The following is a 19,791-nucleotide window of genomic DNA, read 5'->3' on the forward strand; positions in this document are numbered from 1 at the left end:
CTATGCAAAGCAATAGATTCCTTGTATTTACACATATTTGCTTCAATATCGACTATAAATCCTTTAACACAGTGAGATTTTAGGTGAACCAGCTACAAAATGCGCGACATGTTTTCTCATTCATTTAATATGGGCAAAATGATTATGCAATGAATGGAATCAAAGCCTTTGGGTTACAGTTCGAAATCTTAATGAATAAAAGAATAGTATCTCAATGGCAAGGGCTTACAATTAAAATATTACTCTGAAACGAGGGTTCAAAGACTAACAGAAATATTAAGTATCATTCATAAAATTCTTGTGCATAAAGTTGTTAATTTGTCCCATTGAAAGCAACATTTCTTCCACAGAATCCTACAGGATGCTGGCATAAACTTGAAAAGGGATCTTGCCCAACACACAAGCAACCGCGGTCTCTAAAAACAGTGGAAGGGTGTACAAATGAGTGCTGATTCGGAGGTTACTACAATAAAACAAATGATCCTTTGGCTTCTACTGTGCTTTTAACAGCATTCCTAAACTCCAAAAAAAAACATTACAGTCAAGTCAGCAGGGTGAGGCAACCAGATTTTCAGTACAATACAACAAGTACTCCACTCCAGTGAAATTATTACATTTCCCTTATATGGGAAAATTGTAATTATTAGTTCGAACTTCAATTTGTTTTCTTTTCAAGGCATAACAGGCTGCAGAGGTCATTAAAGCTTATCTTAATGATTCCAATCTCCACTCCCCCGCAACCAAAAATGTCAGGTTTGGATTGATCACCCAGAGATAACTGAAGGATATGTCTGGTAACAGTCCAAGGTTAAACCACCTAGCAATCCATCAAAATAAAGCTAGAAGTTAGAAAGTGTGCAGGTATTTGAATACTTCCATACAAATGGAGCTGGAGAAACAAAGAAACCCACCTCTTTGCTGATACAGTAAAAAGGTTCATTCACAGCAAGGTAAGCAATGACAAAACTATCATGCATGATATTCCCAGTCTGGTCACCTCAAAGTAAAAAAAGATACTCTGAGCAAGAAAAACTCCAGAAGACATTAAGATCAATCCTAGGCCCCCCAACGTAAAAAATACAAACCAGTTAAAAAAACATATGTGAAAATGAAAAACAGGAACCCCAGACTGAAGAACATGGAAATCCCAGAGATAACCAAACTGATCCCAAAAGGATTGGTCCAATACACAAAGAATATAGTTCAGACAAAAAAGTGCAAATTGCTTCACTCGTGCATCGCCCACCATACTGCCACATTTTTGTCTTTTCATTTTGTGATCTTATATACGTTGACATCAGTGGCCTATGACTCAACTCCTGAAGCGATAAGCAATAATCAGACTCGCATCTTCGCCATGCTTGTAGAGTTAGCAGTGCATTAGCAATAGAGTCCAAACAGAATATGAAAAAATGGCAATCTACAGATCAGCAGCATACCGATACTAGACATCTGGTTAAATTTAAAAACAGCTAATAAGTTAGTGTGATAAAAACATCTTATTGTAAAAGTTCCTTAGCCTCCTGAAAACCAGTTTGTTTTCTAAAGAGCTATTACTTATGTTTCACATTTATTTCTTATTTTAGAGAAGGACTATACAACAAAAAAAATGAACTTTATATGCAACAAGCTTTTGGAGACATTATTGCAAATTATCAAACAAATACTGTCCTATAACTCATCTTTTCCTGCATTAGATGAAGCATTAGGATTATGTTGCATCTTTAAATGGACTTTGTCGACGAATTAATTCACAAAAACACAACGCCTAAAATCTTCACACTATAGAGACAGCAGGTCCCAAGGCACTCGTAATTTGTGCTTCACATGAGGCATGTGCATAGTGGATAGAAAATCCTTGATGGAAACAGGATATCTTGGCATTATCTTGTATGCCTCACAAATATATTTTTGTACCAACTGCGTGACACTAGTTAAGACTTGAAACACTGATAGATGCCTTCATGTCCTCAACATGAGAATACTGTAACACGTTACCGTACTGGGGAATCTTCCAGGGCACTAAACTGGCTTACATATGTGGGGAATTCTGCGGCTTGTTTGTTGAGACTGCTCTGCTTCAGCGCTTAAGTACTGTGCTCTACGAATTGCAATGGATCTATGCCAGATTTGGACTGGCAAGTGAGGTCTTTCTGCTCACATACAAGGCACATGGCCTAGTTCCAGGTTATCATAAGGGTTTAATACGAGATGATATCTCGTTTACAAGACAAAAGGTAAAAGATTCGCATTGCCTCCTAAGAATATAATGTCACTTGCTAACATTGCAAAAAACAAATCCAGTGGGATCACAACCCTAGTGGCAGACTGGGTCCATCTTGGTTGGCTGAACCCCTTGGAACCCCCATGTTTACAATTCACCAATTAAAAAAAAAAGCACCCAAAAGAACATTTAGCCTCTCAAAAAAAATAATGGAAGATTGTGAACAATCTGAGTACACCACTGGGGTGCTATGGATTCATACGCATCACTGACACCCCTGTGTCAATCGGCATCTCGTTTCCAGCAGGGAAGATGCTTGCGTCTGCTGTGAAACCGAGACGAGAGCTGTGATGTACTTCTACAATCCAAATTGTGACTATTTCCACACAGCATTAAAGGAGCAGCTCTGGTACAGAAGGTTTTATAAGTTTAAAACTACACCAGCCGGTAAAGTTTTAGCTTACACCTGTGACAATCTCTTACAAAACCACCCAGTGCTTTTTGCTCTAAACCACAATGGATCTTTTTTCAATAGAAAAGAACAATTCAGCAAATACAAAATCTGAAAATCATTTATAGTAAGTGAACCAGGAACCTGAAACATTTATACCAATTAGTTTCCTGCATGTTCTTTAAAGCCTTTAAAGACAGGTACAAGCTAACTTGTCATTGAAGATAAAAGTAGTCTCACGAGGTATAGTGCCCAGTTCCAACATTCATGGTGTGATACATCCCTGAGGAGGAACTGTGACAGCTTCATTTGTCTGACAAGCTCATTTTTGTGCAGGAGAAAGAAAGCAAATAGGATGTGATCCTTGATGCACATACTTTTGTTCTGGTTGCTAAGGCTGCATATTTATTTATTGCAACAATCCCTGAAACTTGAGAATCACTGAAACAAATCTGGCAACATCAACTCTAAAAATGTCATTTATAAATAAAACATGTCAAATATGATTTTATTCATGCTGACAAGTTCCTGTTGTCAATTTAGCACGTAATAAGAAAAATATAAGGCCCACACCTGGCTAGAAACCCTCTTCTGTCCACGATTCCATAAGAATTCAAATTTACTAAAGATCAAAAACACATGCATGTTCTCTTTAAATAAGACAGCATAAAACTGTTTATCGAAGAAAGGCATGTGCTTCAGGGGGGGTTTCTTCTGGTTTTTCAAACCTGGACTTACTCCTCTGTAACGCCAGACTAAGAAATAGAATTAACACTTTGAAAGAGAGGACCACGATGAGACAAACATGAGGGATGTTTTTAGGCATTTAATTCTCTGCTTTCCTTGACTGCTTAGAGTGGTTGATAGATGTAACCATTGGTTAAGTATATGGCATGTATTCAAGACAAGTAGAAGATGCAACAAGAACAGATATCTTTAACATACCCCATTTACATTCACAACTCAAATTTCTCCTCTCTGATTTCTGCCATCGAGGACTTGCCGGAATGCCATCACACAATATATTGCAAAGGATCTATATAATAATAATAATCATTGCTTACACTTATGTAAGCTTACTGCTTACACTTATATTGGACTCCTCTCCACCGCCACCAATGTGCAGCATCCACCTATAGGCTCTTAGGCACATGTGACAGCCCATTAATGTGGGCCCTGAGGGACCAGGAGAAGTCTCACTTCTACAGCCTTGTTTATCACAATCATTCAGTGTAAAATGCTTTAAAACTACGAACTCTCCTTTTATATTATATTCAGTTAGTAGGCCACTAACACGTGTATTTTAAATCATACCACACCTCCTATCTTTAAAACATTAGTTATCAGCACTACAGAAACAAGCCATATTATTTCAAATATGTACGCAAGATTCCCAAACCCAGTCGAGCAGTTAATTCACTTTTAACATTTTACCTAGCAGAAGAGAATATTGCTCCGAGAACATTTTCAGGCCTGTCTCTGTGCTCTCACAGAGTATAAGCTTTTAGACAACGTATCCTTTTTGGATGCCGATTAAGCTCTTTTGAGTATCATTATGATTGACCGTTCATGACTGACAGTGGTACACTTAAGTGATTTTGTTGAACAAGCACTAAATTACACCACTGATGGGAGCACCAGACTCCAAAAGGGACCAACGTCACCCACCATCAACAGAAACGAACTCCTGGCTAAACCAGTACACCGGCGGTCAGGGCCAACAGCTCTAAAAACCAGACATTACGATGCAAATAATCCATCAGATTTAGACCACTATCTGGGAAAACTCCAGTCACGAGCCCTCACCAGGACATCGTCAGGCTCCATCTGCAGGATCGTTCGCAGGTCGGGCAATCCAATGCAGGTTGCAATAACTGGCGTGCCAGCGCTCCTCCCGGGAGGATGCAGCCCAATGCAGCCGGATAGGGTGTTGTAGCACCACCTCGGGGATGACTCTTCGCTGTGGGGCCAAGTCTTCAGCAATGAATCAAAGTTTTGTGAAGACCGCGCCAAAGCTTATCTACAGAATGTGGCTCAGACATGCAGAATGGCTGGCGCATACAGCAGTGAGTCTATCAATGGGGACGGCTACATGGGATGATCTATATTGACAAGACAGAACTCTTCCTGTAGTGACTGATGGCACTGACACAGATTGACGGCACTATGCTAAACTGATTAAAGTCCTGGGACATCAATTACCGCCATTCCTGCAGGCCCATCATGAAGCGAAAACTTTTCATCTGCTCGCACTCCTCGTGGTGCTTGTGTAACAGTGACTTTCTTGCAACATGTGAACGACAGTTATGTCGTAAGCCCCTTGATATTTTGTGGGATGACCTAGGACCACACGGAGCATGTAGGACCTGCAGACGGGATCTTTTACACAGCTCAACAGGACAGAATCCCAGCAACACCTGCAACGTGGGGCAAAGCAATATGTTGCAATACAACTGTAAATCTGAATTAAAAATTCATGTTAAACAAATGTCACAACAGCACAAGGAATTGTTTTATTTTCTTAATCTAGGCATCACTGAGTAAACAAAACGTAAAAAAGCAGTTCGTTTAAATAACCACTTTATATCTTCTAATTTTGTTTTAATTTAGCTTTTATAGACATTATCCATAGTAGCATTAATACAAAACTAAATAGTGCGTTTGTTTATTCATACTAAACATGCATGCTCTGTCGGACAAACGGAGATTCACAAGTTTTGTTCATGTAAACATCAGTACACACAACAGGTCACATTAATGCACACAACAGATCCTTCAAATATCAAGCCCCAAGTCCAGTTTTTCCAGTTCTGGCCAATACAGAAACAGGCACTTCAACTTCATTTTGAACTTAATGCCATGAAATAACCTGGACTTACCTGTTGTCAGTAGTAAAACAAATTGCAGGCTCACACACATCTGTGTAATAAATATTTTGCATGACACTGATGACACACTACTTCAATCTAATAACCAAGGAAGACTAATCACTACACATTTAAGACCAAAATTAACTCTGTGTAAAAGTTCAAATGTACGAGGATGCACTGGTTCCAATTCTTCCACATTTTACATATTACAGAATACCAAACCAAATAAATCCATAATAAAACACAGTGTAACCAAAAACATGTCTGCAGTTTCATCAAACACTGGTCAGTCACAGTACTATGATGGCAGTATTTTTTTAGACATCACTAGTAATATAATAAAATAATAATAATAATATACTAAAAGAAGTTAGGATTCCACCTGCACACAGGGCACCTTAGGCTTTACACTAGCCTGGGCTTCTTAAAGATCAATCAGGGAGACAGATAAGTTCTGTTTCCACCAGACCACTGTTAAAGGTGAGCCTGTATCCTGACATCAAGGAAAAACTCAAAGCTGCTCGACAGACCCCCAATCCCTTGTGCCGAGTAAAACCCCCTGTAGACCAGCTGTATATCTGCCATAACGCTGTACTCCACTAGAGTTCCCAGAAATTCAACTGGCTTCCCACATCTCTGAAAAAGGCAAAACACTAAACAATCGATTGCCAAGACGCATTTGCCTCATGCGCATTATTACTTTTAGAGCTTGCAGGAATCTTACTGAATCAAACACGTCGGAATTACTTCGAGCCATGATTCCATTAAAGTAGCATTACATTCTCTTCTGCTGCTAAATACGTATAATATTCTGATCAAGACCTTCAAATGAGAATTAGGCTCTGTACTTCAACTATTACAGATATGACTGAAGTGTTGTGTTAGGGAGGCTCCTGATTTCAACTACATGCTGGAATACTATTTAGCAAGATTTGTTTTAGTACAATGCCTGTATGAGAGGACACTGGGTCAATGTCCTTTCTACAAGATGCACAACTAGGTGACTAACTTGAACAATTAAATGCCTAATTAAATATTTTCCCCCAAAAAAATAGAAGCTCTTTTGGAGATAGAGAATGACACTATAGTCACTGCTGCCATCAATATAATTCTGTTTGATATACTTTACTCTGAAATGAAGCATCGGACATCCTTGGATGTGTCATGGACATTATTGCACTCAAGTTCTTTCTTGTTTTGACATCCATCCCTTTAAAAGCAAGGCTTGACATCACAAGGCCTTTAATATAAAAGAGTTCTGATATATCTGTACAGGTTTGTTTTAAGAAAACTGACATTCCTGAAGAAACTTATGGTTGAGTTTTCATTACAACCAACAACAACCCTTAATGACTTGTAAGGCCAGCAAGTGTCTGGGGAAGTGGGTTAAAGAAGGATAAAGCCCAGTATTCGAAGTCTCTGCCACTTCAAGTAGAATTGCTGGTGGCTCATAAGAGGCAGATCTTGGAGCTCAAGAAGGTGTCAAGGATGTAAACTGGGGCTTTTCAAAAACAACAGGGTAACTGCATTTAGGACGACAGAAAATCTTTAAACTTCCCTCGAGGACAGTCGAGGACAGTTAGCACAGTTGTTCCAGATTTACAGGAACACAAACGCCCTTCGCCCTGCCTGCATGCCTTGGTTGTGTTGCTCTTCCATATTCCAACAGCAGTGCCAAAACGCCAAGGAAATTAAACTGAAAAAAGCAATTCGATATTGCCAATTAGGAAAAACAAGTGAATGATAAACCTGCTATTTAGAAGATGAACTGCAGATTTCACGGAGGAAATCTTCAGGAACAAGGCAAAACCTTTCAAATAAAGTAATAAAGTTTTCAAAACAAAGAAGGCCATTTACGCTAGCTAGCTCAGCCTGGTTTATAGTTGATAACTGATCTGAGGCTCTTGACCATCCACTTGTTGAAAGTGACCAGATCAGTATCAGTGTTAACAACAAGGCTGGGTAAGTGTGCTCCAGACTCCCACACACCCGTTCTGTCAATGATTCCCTCCTCCAGTTCTTCATTCATTCCCAGCGGTCTCCTACAGCGTGCTTCACTGTTGATTGGGAACAAGAAGACAACGTCCACTTTGTCGATAACCGAGTCCCCTAATAGTGATCTGATCAAGTTTAGAAAGATTTAGGACTTTTAAGACAGTCTGGATATGTCAGACATTCCTTTGAACCCAGGAATTTTTCTAGTCTCTCTTCTCCGGACAGATACCACTAAAGCAAAATCTTTGTAATGTGATGATCAAAACAGAATATTTTGAGGTCTTACTAACACATTTTACCTTTTTAACATAACCCTGATCTAAATACTATGCTTTTAACTATACATCCTAAAATTGTTAGCCTTTATTGCTCCTCCACTTTATAAGATTAAGATGTCACATTTACAGAAAGCATATCTGTTCTTGCCAAAAATAGTCTTTTAATTAAAACACATTAGGAGAAACATATTGCCCCCACAATTTGCTGAAGTGGAACTTCTGGCGTAACAGTGATCTAACACAGCTCTAGATATGCTGCCCTGTGCTGTTAAAAAAAGAATTACTGTACACATAAATACACATAAAATTACAAATGAATCACTGCATAATTTAAAGACCTGTGCCCTCTGATAAGCTTTAAACCTACTATACATAAATACTAAATTAGCTAATTTTTTGTGTGCAAGAATGCTTTCTATTCAACAAACGTGCAGATTACAAAGCGAAAATGCTTGTTCATAACACTGATGAACTGACTGTGATAAAACAAATTCCTAATACAAGAAATTGCATATGTCCAATAACCTTATCTTATCTGACGTTTTTTTCTTTCAAGTCTCCAATGCTTCCCTATTTCCAGGCTGTGAATTATCAAAGATTATACGGTTTAAATGTATGTGTGATTATTCCTTTGCTGACAGCGAGCAATCAAACACAAAGCAAGCACCCCAGGGTATATTCTACATAGTACCAATATTTACAGCCTCTTAGTATTAATGTGTGAATTTCTGTGCGATTCATGGGCCTGCTTGCATACTAATTACACGCTTAACTCAAAACACAAGCAATAAGCAAAACTGCACCTCGCTTCTCCCAGATAACCATTGACGGCGAGCTTAAAACAGCAATGCCGAGTACACGTCAGGCTAAGGAGGAAAACGAGGTTTCAGAATTCCTCCCCACAGGACCAACAGTAAGCAGATAATACCCAAAGCCTTTAAAGCTGAACCTGTTTTAACAATAATTTAGTCTTTTCCCCAAAGAACAGTACACCTTAAACCTTTATGTACTGTGCTCAAAATAATGTATTTGTTGTGTAATAACTGGAGTATATAATGCTTAAGACTAGGGCCCGGACTGAGTTAAGTTTAATTTTTTAAATAAATGGATCATCATCAATGAGATCACAAACTTCAAAATCCACTTAGGGCCAGGAGAGGACCCAAAGGCAAGAGAGACTGTCATTAGCCAAGGTAGCCGAACTCGGACGACTAAACCTGCGCGCTTTCAAAGGCGGCCAGTGTAATCCAGACTGATCGCCCCACCCCCTATTCACAGCTCCAGATTTAATATTTGGCTTCCAAAACCAAGGTCACACTGAGGAAACTATCACTATTCTAATACCATGTCAAACTGCCCCTGCAGAAGCTGTGATGTTAGAAGAGCATAACGTCTGTCCCCCATAAACCACAGCCAAAATGTGGTTAGATGCACACCTTACCAGCTCACAGGACCTGGCCTAAAGTCAAAGTGTACGCACTCAAAGACATGAAAGAGCTGATTTTTACCAAGACAAAAACAGCATGGTCTCGGCAGGTCACCTTAAGTGTGAAGACGTGTCTGTGCCACCAGGTACAGTATTGTACATTGTTTTACACCAATGTGATCAGATTACACTGTAAAGCAAGAACTGGCTGCAGTTAAACAAATGCTACTTAATCCCTCCAGCACAGCCAAGTGAAGAAACAGAACAAGTCATGTCATTTCTCAAATACATGGATACAATCGCCACCTATAGAATTACAGAGAAGAATAGTAAACAACACTAGTAACTAGTGCACTTAATTGTCTTCAGAAGCAAATGTCATGCCCTTTTCATAATAAATCCACATCCAACGCAATTTAAACTATCGAGAGATTTTCTTCAAATGTGATAGTTCAGTCTCAAGAAAACTGACACCAGATAAAAACAAAGAAGGCTTACTTATTTTGTCAGGACCCTGTCAATCTCTCATCTTTTGTTTCAGCCACTGACAAAATATGAATTCTCTCCTTCTCTGAAGTTAATATCATTTAACATAAAATCGTCATGGGCATCACTGTGAATGGAGCCTATTTCTGTTGCAGGTTTTACTTCACCACACCTTGGTGGAACAGTAAAACGGAGGGTAGGGATATTTCTGTTATTCTAAAGTTGAAAAGGGTCCAGATACAGTGAAAGTGTATTTTAAATAGACCAATACACGTTTTAACAACGCACTTGCTGGCACAAGGTAATGTTTAAAACCCAGAAAAGCCTCTCTTTGCTGGATAGAAAACACAATTAACGCAAATGGGAACTTAGTTCACTCTTCTGGCATGACCGCTCAATGAATATAACTGAATCAGACCTTAAGCCGTGGAAAAACGTGCAAGTGTCGCTCTCCTAAACCCAGACTGACAGCAGGCGCTGGGCTTTAAATCCGTCAAATGCCCCCTTAATTAGGTAGACAATGGACGGCTATAGTCCAAGCACAAGCTGTTAAAGTTCACTTTTAATGATTCCGATCCGACCAATCACAGCAGCTTTCAAATTACAGCGCTCTCCTGCCTCCACGCCCACGTCAGCTTACGCGCAATCGAGATGCCAGCACCGTACCGGCGTGACTTTCCCCGGCACTGTTGCCCGTCGTGACCGGTTGGGATGGCGCACCGGTTGTCCGACAGCACAGCGAGGGTCTGCACACTTGTGGAAAGCTAACATACGAGAGTTTCCACCCTCCCAGGCCGAGAGATCTCCCTCCACACAGCCTGCAGGGGCACGCCAGGAGCGCCAGCGGAGCTCCTGTCTCCGGCCAAGAGCGCACGGCGTCACGCCCCCCTCGGCTTACAGGACACAGACCAAACCGTTTCGTTTTCAGAAAGCAGAACTGAGGGGATCCCCGAATTAAACAGTGTTTTGGCGATCAGATCGGGAGGAGGGGTGGAGGGACGGGCAGGGTGGAGGATCCACAAACCACACGCGGGACAGACTCCGACGACCGACCAACCAACCGGGTGCGACCCAGCCCGGAGTCCCGTCCACCACCACCGTTTCTCAAACCAGCCGTGTCAATCAGATCGATCAGTGGCTCAGCCGCTGACTGACAGGCGCAAGCCCTCCCCTCCAGCGCTACACCCGATGCACGCTTCTCCCTGCCGGTGTCATAGCCGCTTCGCCTTGCAATGAAACACCGCCTCCCGGGCAACAAACTCCGGCTCCGGCCAGGACCCGGGACCCAGCGCCAGGGGGCCCGGCCGCCGCTTCGGCACCGGGGCAGGGGGGTGGATCGTTTCGGATACCGAGAGGGGGAAGAGCAATACAAGACGTCGCTCTTGTCATGCTCTTGCATGTCCATCCTCGGCTTGTGAAGCGCAGGCTGCTGGCGCTGCCCAGGTGGTCCGCTGTCAACGGCACGGCTGCACCCAGGTCTCCTACGAAAGGCCACGATCTTGCCCAACATGAAAGGACAGGGAGCTGTCCAGCGAGTCCCCGCGGTCACTTCAATATTTTTTGTAGGGGGGTGGGGGGGAGTATGAATTTTGACGCACGGCACCACATCTCGCTGCCGTGCAGAGTCGACAACAAACGCCACCACCACGGGGACTTTTCTCGATCAAAACCTGGCTACGACCACCACATTCAACCGCACAACAAACAAACAAAAAACGCATCTGACATCGGCACCTCAAATCGCGACGTCAAAGAGTCTGTTTTGCAGCCGACCACCAACCGACACGAAGCGGGGCATCAGAGGGTCGGTAGAGGAGACGGTGTAGGTGGTGGTGGTGGTGGTGGGGGGGGGCATGCTCATTTTTTGGCATAGGGGAAAAAAATCTCATAACGCCGAAAGGCACACCGCCACCACCCACCAAACACTGTCCCCTGCAGCCGGGCCATGCACACGGCGGAGACCCAGCACACGGGCAAAACGCACACCTTCCCCGTTTCCACGCCTCTGCCGCCCAGCCTTGGCACCACAAGAGCGGGGAGCCGATTGCGCGCAGCGCCCAGCAAGAGGCACAGCCGGGGTGCTCCCGATCGAGCCCCAGTTCAGAAGAGACACCAGCACCACCACCCAAAGGCGATACGCACACGCACACACTCCAGAAGGAAAGTATTGCGATGCAAAGGTGCGCACGGAGCCGTGTCGCACACGCCGGCGGTGACACTGTCACGCCGGGGAGCCGGGGGGCAGTCGGGCCTTACCTGGACCGTCGGAGGCGGACAGGGCAGGTGAATTCAGCTTCGGCCGCTTCGGGTTGGGAGGTCCGACGTCAAGCAGGTTCTCGGCCATGGCGATCGACTCGGATCGTTAGATGTGATTGGGTTATTTTTTTTTCTAAATAGGGGGGGGGGAGGGATCGGTGGCCCCCCAAAAAATAATAATAATAATCCCCACCCCCCGAGAAAAAAATCAAAACCAAAAAGAGAGCAACCCCTCCACGCTCGCCTCCTCTCTACTCTCCGTTTGCAGGAGCGAAATAATCAAGGCGAAATTCTCAAAAAAGTAGCTACAGCGCCCCGCTTCGCCAAAACCATTCACCCCATGATAATCCAACACCCAACACCCACATTATTATCAATAATAATTACCTCCGATGAAAAATATTTTTTTCGAAGGAACAAAGGGCACAAAAAATTAAATACGATCTCCCCGATGGATTTTTTGGTCGTTTTCGTGCCTGCGGAGTGCGCTAAATTCGCATCTTTAAATACCCCCTTTTTTCTGACGTCAATTTAATTGCCTAAAAACCCCCTTCTGCCGGCGAAAAAAATGCGCCGGTGCAAAAAAAAAATATTTCACGGCGCTATTTCGCCCCTTCCCCGCTGTCTGTCCGCCGGCTGCTCCCGGTAAACAATACGGCTGCGAACCAAGATACGGAGCGAAGCGGCGCTTTCTGAAGGGGAAATCAGATATATGGGGGGTTTTCTGGCCGATGAAAACCGACCCAATCTCCGTTTTTTCTCACGAAATGTCTTCGAAGGCGTCTAAGCTTTTCGTTTTCGGCAGAAGAAACCCGTTTGGCCTCGGTTCGGATGTTCCGGTTCTCAATAAAAAATAATGCTCTCCCGAAATCCTGACTCCGAGCCGCGACAAGATGGCGGCTGTTGATTCCTTCGATACAAAAAGTTTTTTTTCCAGATAGACCGCGAGGGGGAGGGGCCGCGCAATCACGCCCTACGCACGGCTCTGCCGTGCGTCACACGGAAACTGACGAAGATGCCTCTAGGGGCGGAAATACCCGAATGTCTCGAATTGAAAAGGGTTGTTTAGACGGGTGTTACGGACGTGTAGCGTGTGTGAAACGCTTCGAAAGGGGGTGTTCTCATTGAATTGTTTCTAGGAATGCGTTGTACAGACTCTGATCAAGCGGCCAAAGTATGTGATCTGAGCATTTCCAGTAAATGCTCAGATCACTCTGTTAATTTTCTGCACATTGATGGTGGTGGAGGGGAGTCCCCATTACCTGTAAAGCGCTTTGAGTGGAGTGTCCAGAAAAGCGCTATATAAGTGTAAGCAATTATTATTATATGTCCAAAAAAATTTATTTTCCCATGCTAATCCAAATGGTCTCTAGCAAACCGACAAAAATAAACTCACTTTTCAATAACCTTGTCGGATGATACACGCAACGTCTTTATAGTCATATTTGTGAAAAGTCTACCAATGTGCGTATTACGCTGTAAAGATGATACATTCGCGTAGCACATCGTATCGTTTAATTATAGTTGTGTTTTTCCCCCACAAAAAAAATAGCAAATGCTCCCAAACAGAAAACGGCTCGCCGTTGCAACAGTTTGTGCCTATTTTAATCTTTGAAGGTGCAGGCTATTGCAAATACTGTAAAAACACTGTATCCCTACGCAAAGACAAGTTAAATTGGTTTAATTAAGACTGCTTTTCAGCTGCATCAGCACAACAGCAACACCTGAAATTGATCAACCACTACACGGCTGGAGTCTGATATCTTGGAGGTCATTCCCCATGTCCATGATACTGCAACAAACCGATTTTACTACTCAACATTGCATCAGTTGCATAAATCTCATTAATACATCAGATAGCAAAAACCGTTGAGTATGTTGTTGTGTATGTTAGTCAGTTGTGGCTGTCATTATTATTTTTTTGTAATGGACTGTGCAGATTGTGGGGTTTTGTCTATTGTACTGTGCATGTCACAGGAGAACTGTGAGAATTTACATGTGCATCTCGCAAATAAACTCTTCTCTCTCAATGTATAGGAGGGGACCCATTTTGTCCACCACTGGAGAGCAGACTCACCTGAGAGATCAGCACTAGCAGAATAGGTGACGCAGTGAGAAAATTCTCCTCCTGCTGGGCTGAGGAGAAAGTTTAAGGAGACACCACAAATAACACCAGTACTAAAGTAACGCCACAGTCCAGTCTGCAAGACCCATTTCTAATAGTTCAGGATAGTGTAGTCTAAATTTAGTAGAACACTTCACACTTCCAAGTCCAGGAACTTTGCCATCTCCACAATTCACTACGATACTGAGAAAAGCATAGCAGAAAAGTGAGAAACCTACCTGATACAACATCAAATGCAGCAAAAGCAGCATCACTAACAAATGGTTTGGGGGGATTGTAGATTTCTGAATGGAAAATTAAGATCAGATATAAGGGTGGCATGGTGGCACAGTCATGAGCACCACTGCCTTGCAGCCCTGGGTTCATTTCCTGGGGTACTGTCTGTGTGGAGTTTGCATGTTCCCCCCTGTGATAGCATGGGTTTCCTCTGGGTGCTCCGGTGTCTTCCCACAGTCCAAAGACATACTGGCAGGGTAACTGGCTTCTGGGAAAATTGTCCCTGGTGTGAGCGTGCGTGCCGTGAGATGGACTGGTGTCCTGTCCAGGGTGTATCCTGGCTTGTGCCTGCTGCTTGCAGAATAGGCTCCATCACCCCCACAACCCTGAATTGGAGAAGCAGTTATTAAAAGTGATAAGATATATGATATACAATACACTTGTATATAACGTCTATGACTTACTTGCGTCGAATAAGATGCACAAATGTGGTCACCAGGTTCCCAAAAAAAAACACTCCTGCTCTGGATTCCGTTCAAAGAAGAGTCACAAGGTTAATTCTGACGCTGAGCACGGTCTCATAAGACAAGGAGCTAAATCTCTTCAGGGTTGAACAACGGAGGCTTTGCGTGAGTTTAAAATGGTGAGCAACATGGAAACAGCACACAAGTTGGCACGCAGGTGCCAGAGTTACAAGAGAAAATGGAAAACATTCTGCATCTGGGTCAAAGTCGGGCAGCATCTCTGTAACGAAAGGAGCGTGGGTGTCTGCAGTCCAACGGGACAAATTTTCAAAAGATTCCCCGGGATCTTTTAAGAAAACCCTGGAAGAGATCTCCAAGCCTCCCGCTTCCCAGTAACTCAAGAAGCAAAATGAGCTGTATCCTCAGACTTCCGTTTGTAGCAGCATTTGTTCTGGAGGACAAATGTTTCTGGAGAGGTTAATTGGTTTTAATCCCAACAGATCTCGAAATTACCCCCCCCACCAATAAACTGAGGGAAAGAATCATTTCTGGATAACTTCTAACCTGTTGCTCTGGAGTCCTCCAGGTCCAGGACTGGTCACTCCTGAACTAGACACCCTGGTCCTGGACATCACAGCGCAGTTCTGAGTCTGAATGACCGAGGTGGGGCACCTGTGCACAGGTAAGCGGTACTCACTGACTGAAAGCTCCACCTAGGACTTGGGCTCTTCAAAGGAGTCAGTGCCCTTCATCTCACTCCAGGACAGTCTGCAGACTTGTTACAGATACCCGTTTAATTGCCAATTTATTTGGCTGACACGTTGATTCAAAACGACTTATGTTTGCACTCATTTAAGCAGCAGAGTAGTTCACCGGAGCAATTCCAGTACTTTGTTCGAGGGTACAACAGAAGTATCACGCCTGGGATTTGAACACCACAACCCTCTATTTATGAATCTAGATACTCACAGGTAATACAGGACAGGATGTTAGCAAATGTTCTAGATAGAAGAAGGAAATCACTTTGCACTACTGTGCACTGGAAAACCCCCTCCGAGACTGGTATGCCACTGGATAAGATTCTGGGAGCAATTATCTACCACCAACAAAACAAAAACATTAATCAAATGGCCTTCTTTCCTTTGTAACTCTTACCTCGTTGATGACTTAATTGTGTGACTTGATGGCTTAATTGTTGTCAACAATTAATGGTGAACCGTCTGTAGATAGTGTGGATTTAAGGTTCTCTTTAGAACTTGTAAATCCGGACGCCTTACATTTCCCCCGTATTTATTCTTTTTGACGGATAAACTCTGACCGAAAGACACGGCTAACCTGCTTTTGTAGGTATCAGAGATCCGGCTCGATTTAGACACAAGTATCGCTGAATTTAATGCGATGACGGCAGTTTTCTCTGCTACATTTTAAGAGCGCAAGCGAAACAACGACAGGATATTTGCATCCCTCAAGTCAGCAGTGGTCCGTGAAGAGAATGTTTACAGTGTAAGAGCAACAGATACCAAACTAATAGAAAAGCAAGATACAGAAGGTGAACGTCGTAACTAAACTTCATCCTAGTAAGCAGGACACAGGCTATATAGGCTTTACAGTTTCCTAACATGGCACGTATTATGCAGGCTTATGTCAAAAACCGTTTCATAGTCGTAAACTGGTAATAATGCTTTTTTTGCTATGCTACGGACAGCGTTTTCACTTACCTTGCTAAGCCTTAGCTTAGGCGACTTTCAGTTATTTAAAACAATGTCCACAACTCGGAGCTTTAACACCGAACAATGGAGAAGCATTGCGATATTAAATGTTTCTCGACACATTCTGAAGAAGACAGCTGGAGTACCAATGATGGAAGGAATTTGTAACTGCGCTTTCAAACAAGATGTACTAAAACCACCCAGTCTTCCAGCCAACAGGAACGTGTGTGCTTTGTGATCAGTTGCACTAAAATATCTTTTGCAAAACCGCCCATTATTTACCTAATTAGCTCGTTTTTCAGGCAATTTAGCCCAATTTAATCTCTTAACGTTTCTTTAAAAGAACACCGCTGAACGTTTGCGAAATGCGTTCATGTCTCATTTTTCATTACAATTTTGCAGTCGATACAGCATGAATTGAGAGATGAAGTCGAGACGCTCCCATTCCCCATCATATGTTGCATTTAAAGGTTATGCATTAGGTATTCAGCTTAGCATTGTTTTCAAAATGTATGCCTTTTAATAAGAAGAGCAGCTCAAGGGTTGTGCGCAGTTAGCCCCATAAGAGTAACTCAAAACGTTACTCATAAGACAACTGTATGTTGCTGAGATCAAAAACGAAATAGTTGAACAAAGTTTCATGCTGTCTTCTTGCTCTGTTGACGCACAAGCGTCTAGACATCATTTTAACGACTCGAACTGCCTCAGCGCATTATTGGCCTTTTTAAATAATTAAAAGCAAACCCTGAATGGGATTCAGTGCGGACCTCTCACTCTCCTCCGGTGCTTAAAACGACCCATCTTTGAATATGCAAGGAGTAACTGTGCAGAAACGACGGATGAAAAAGGAGGAGTTTGTACACTGATTGTGAGCCCCTCTTTTCTGCTGAAATTAATTGCCTCGTTTATTACTAAAGAACGCCTGATAGCTTCAACACCGCTTGCGATTTAGAATCACCTCCACCTTCTTTCCCGTATGATCTGTATGAGCTTGACAATCTTACGTTGTTTTTTTATTTAAAAAAAAACGTTCATGGGCTAATTCTGTTGAAAACCTACCACATTATCTATATGCAACTGAAGATGCTGCTCAATACTACTGTAACCCAGGAGGGGAAACTGCGATCTCTGATGACTGGGAGCGCACCTTGTGAGCCCAGCTAAAGCACCGACTATAACTCTCACAGCGCCAAACTCAAAGCAGAGCCCAACCTGTATTTTGTGTGGGCACCTTTATTAATAGACCCCCCTGAGTCCTTTCGTTATTGATTTTCTATCCGCTCCAGTTTTAAAACAGTTTTTATTTCTTTTAGAAAATAGCACCATCTTATCTATTTTTTCAGTTTCAAAAATAAACACTGGTTGTTTTTCGTGTTTTATATAGATTTACCTTGCAGAAGATCTTCCACTGGTGAACAATCATTCTGCGGATCCAATTTTGTGACCAATTCCCAGGCCTGATCTGGAGAAGCTCTGCTCTTTGGGTTGTACAGCTGTGTGCTATCAGTCCCTTGACAAATCTTCACTAATGGAGCCAGTAATTAGTTAAATTACTTAAATTAGTTAACTGAAAGCCTAGTTGGAATGAAAGTCAGGCCATGCAGACCCTGTGACACCTAGGGCCGAGGCACCTGTTCCGAAACATCGCTCAACCTCCGAAGCTGTTGAAGATAAATGATAATCAGGCAGTTTAGTCCCGAGAACATGTTGGAATTCACTTGTCATCAGAAATCTGCTATTTTAAGACCATAAATACATGCAGGTGTAAAGACCTATAGATGCAAAAATTGGATCCATTCATTTTCTAACCTCTTCTACCAGTTCAGGGTCGCGGGGGGGAGCTGGAGCCTATCCCGGCAAGCAACAAGTTGGGGTACACCCTCAAAGGGTCACAAGTCTATTGCAGGGCACATTCAGACACAAACACAGCCACGCTCACAGCAAGGCCGGTTTCCCCAGGAGCCAGTTAATCTGCCGGGATGTTTCTGGACTGATAATGATAATCACTGCGCCACCCTGCTGCCCAACACCTCAATCCTCTATGCAAAAATGACCTAACCCACAGAGTGGGATTGGAATAGCACGAGGAGAGAGACCAGGCAACGGAGTTGACAAGGCGTGAAAAGACCACGGGACGTACTTGTGGGCGCAAACCCCGGCATGTCATGACCCACACCCACAAAGAGAAGAACGGATCTCCGCGGCTCCAAGGAAATGCACTGAACCAGAACTGAACCGGAAAGCTGGAAAATGCAACCACCAAGATGAGCTGCCATCTCCAGCCGCCGTCACATCTGAGCTGATGCTCGAGGTCCGATTGCTGCTGTTGGTGCATCTCGGCTGTCTGTGGCCCCTCCTGGATTTCCTTCCAACCCAGCCCTTTATGAAGTAATTGGATCAATCAGTTGTTTAATTAATAGTTAATGCACTACCTAGATCTCTGTGCGTGGGCCCTTTGAGAGGCCCCTTCATGTCTCTCCGAAACATGGCAGCAAACCCCGGGTGAATATACATCCCCTCCTGCAGGTCAGCTGCTGGTCGGGTGGGTTAAATAGCGTACTCTACAGGGCAGGACAAGCAGTGAGCACTGAAGGAAGAAACACAAATGCAGATGTTAAAATGCACGGCCGCTGCCAATCCAAGGCTTTGCCTTGCAGGCAACGAACCCATGAGGCCACAGCAATCCACCCAGAAACAGAACTGTAATGAAATCTGGATTTGATAAAAATGTACTGCGACTGGCATCCATTTTTCATTAGAGCCACATTTTCATCTGAGTTTTAAAGAATTCAAGCAGCAATCTGGGATTATTTATTACAATCTCGGAGCTAAGAGATGTCTGGGAGCCTCTGCAGTTAAACCCCTTTCCATGAGTCCTGTATCAAACTGTTTAACAAAGAACATTTTCTTAAGGTCAGTGAAGGGATATTGTGCCATTACAGGGGCAGAGGGTGACTTGGGGGGGGGGAGTGAATTCATACAGTAGGTTCAGGTGTAGCTGTGGCGATTCCTGTAGAAGCGGTGTGTAATGAGTATGTGTGGGTTGATGTCTTTTTATGGCACTGCAATGTTATATTTCTCATGTAAAGTAAATATGTACCGTCTGATTTTTTTTTTTGTATTGTCTCCGTGTGTGTAAACTATAGCTGCTTGGATGCAACACAAATTTGAGAAATCTGACAAAGTCAAAGTGTTATCGTCTCGTCAACGAAGAAAAAGCCACAGCAAAATAATCCTGGAAGAGTCTTGCATTGGAAAGATCAGTGGCTGAATGATCTGTGGAACCCGGGT

The 19,791-nt window shown here is 43.1% G+C and overlaps 1 protein-coding gene and 1 long non-coding RNA gene across 5 annotated transcripts in view; one reads left to right on the forward strand and one right to left on the reverse strand.

The window, feature by feature from the left end:
* Positions 1-12,909, reverse strand: part of crebbpa (CREB binding protein a) — a 56,671-nt gene extending 43,762 nt beyond the window's left edge. For all 3 annotated transcript variants that reach the window (XM_015359894.2, XM_015359893.2, XM_015359892.2), the window contains exon 1: positions 11,987-12,909. In XM_015359894.2, coding sequence (XP_015215380.2) covers positions 11,987-12,074 — 88 coding nt within the window. In that variant the 5' untranslated portion in view covers positions 12,075-12,909. The remainder of the gene's footprint in view (positions 1-11,986) is intronic.
* The window catches only part of LOC107078950 (uncharacterized), a 385,366-nt gene that overhangs the window by 163,919 nt on the left and 201,656 nt on the right, over positions 1-19,791 (forward strand). The window lies entirely within an intron of this gene.

This window comes from Lepisosteus oculatus, chromosome 19, assembly GCF_040954835.1.
Source record: "Lepisosteus oculatus isolate fLepOcu1 chromosome 19, fLepOcu1.hap2, whole genome shotgun sequence".
Lineage (NCBI taxonomy): Eukaryota > Metazoa > Chordata > Actinopteri > Semionotiformes > Lepisosteidae > Lepisosteus > Lepisosteus oculatus.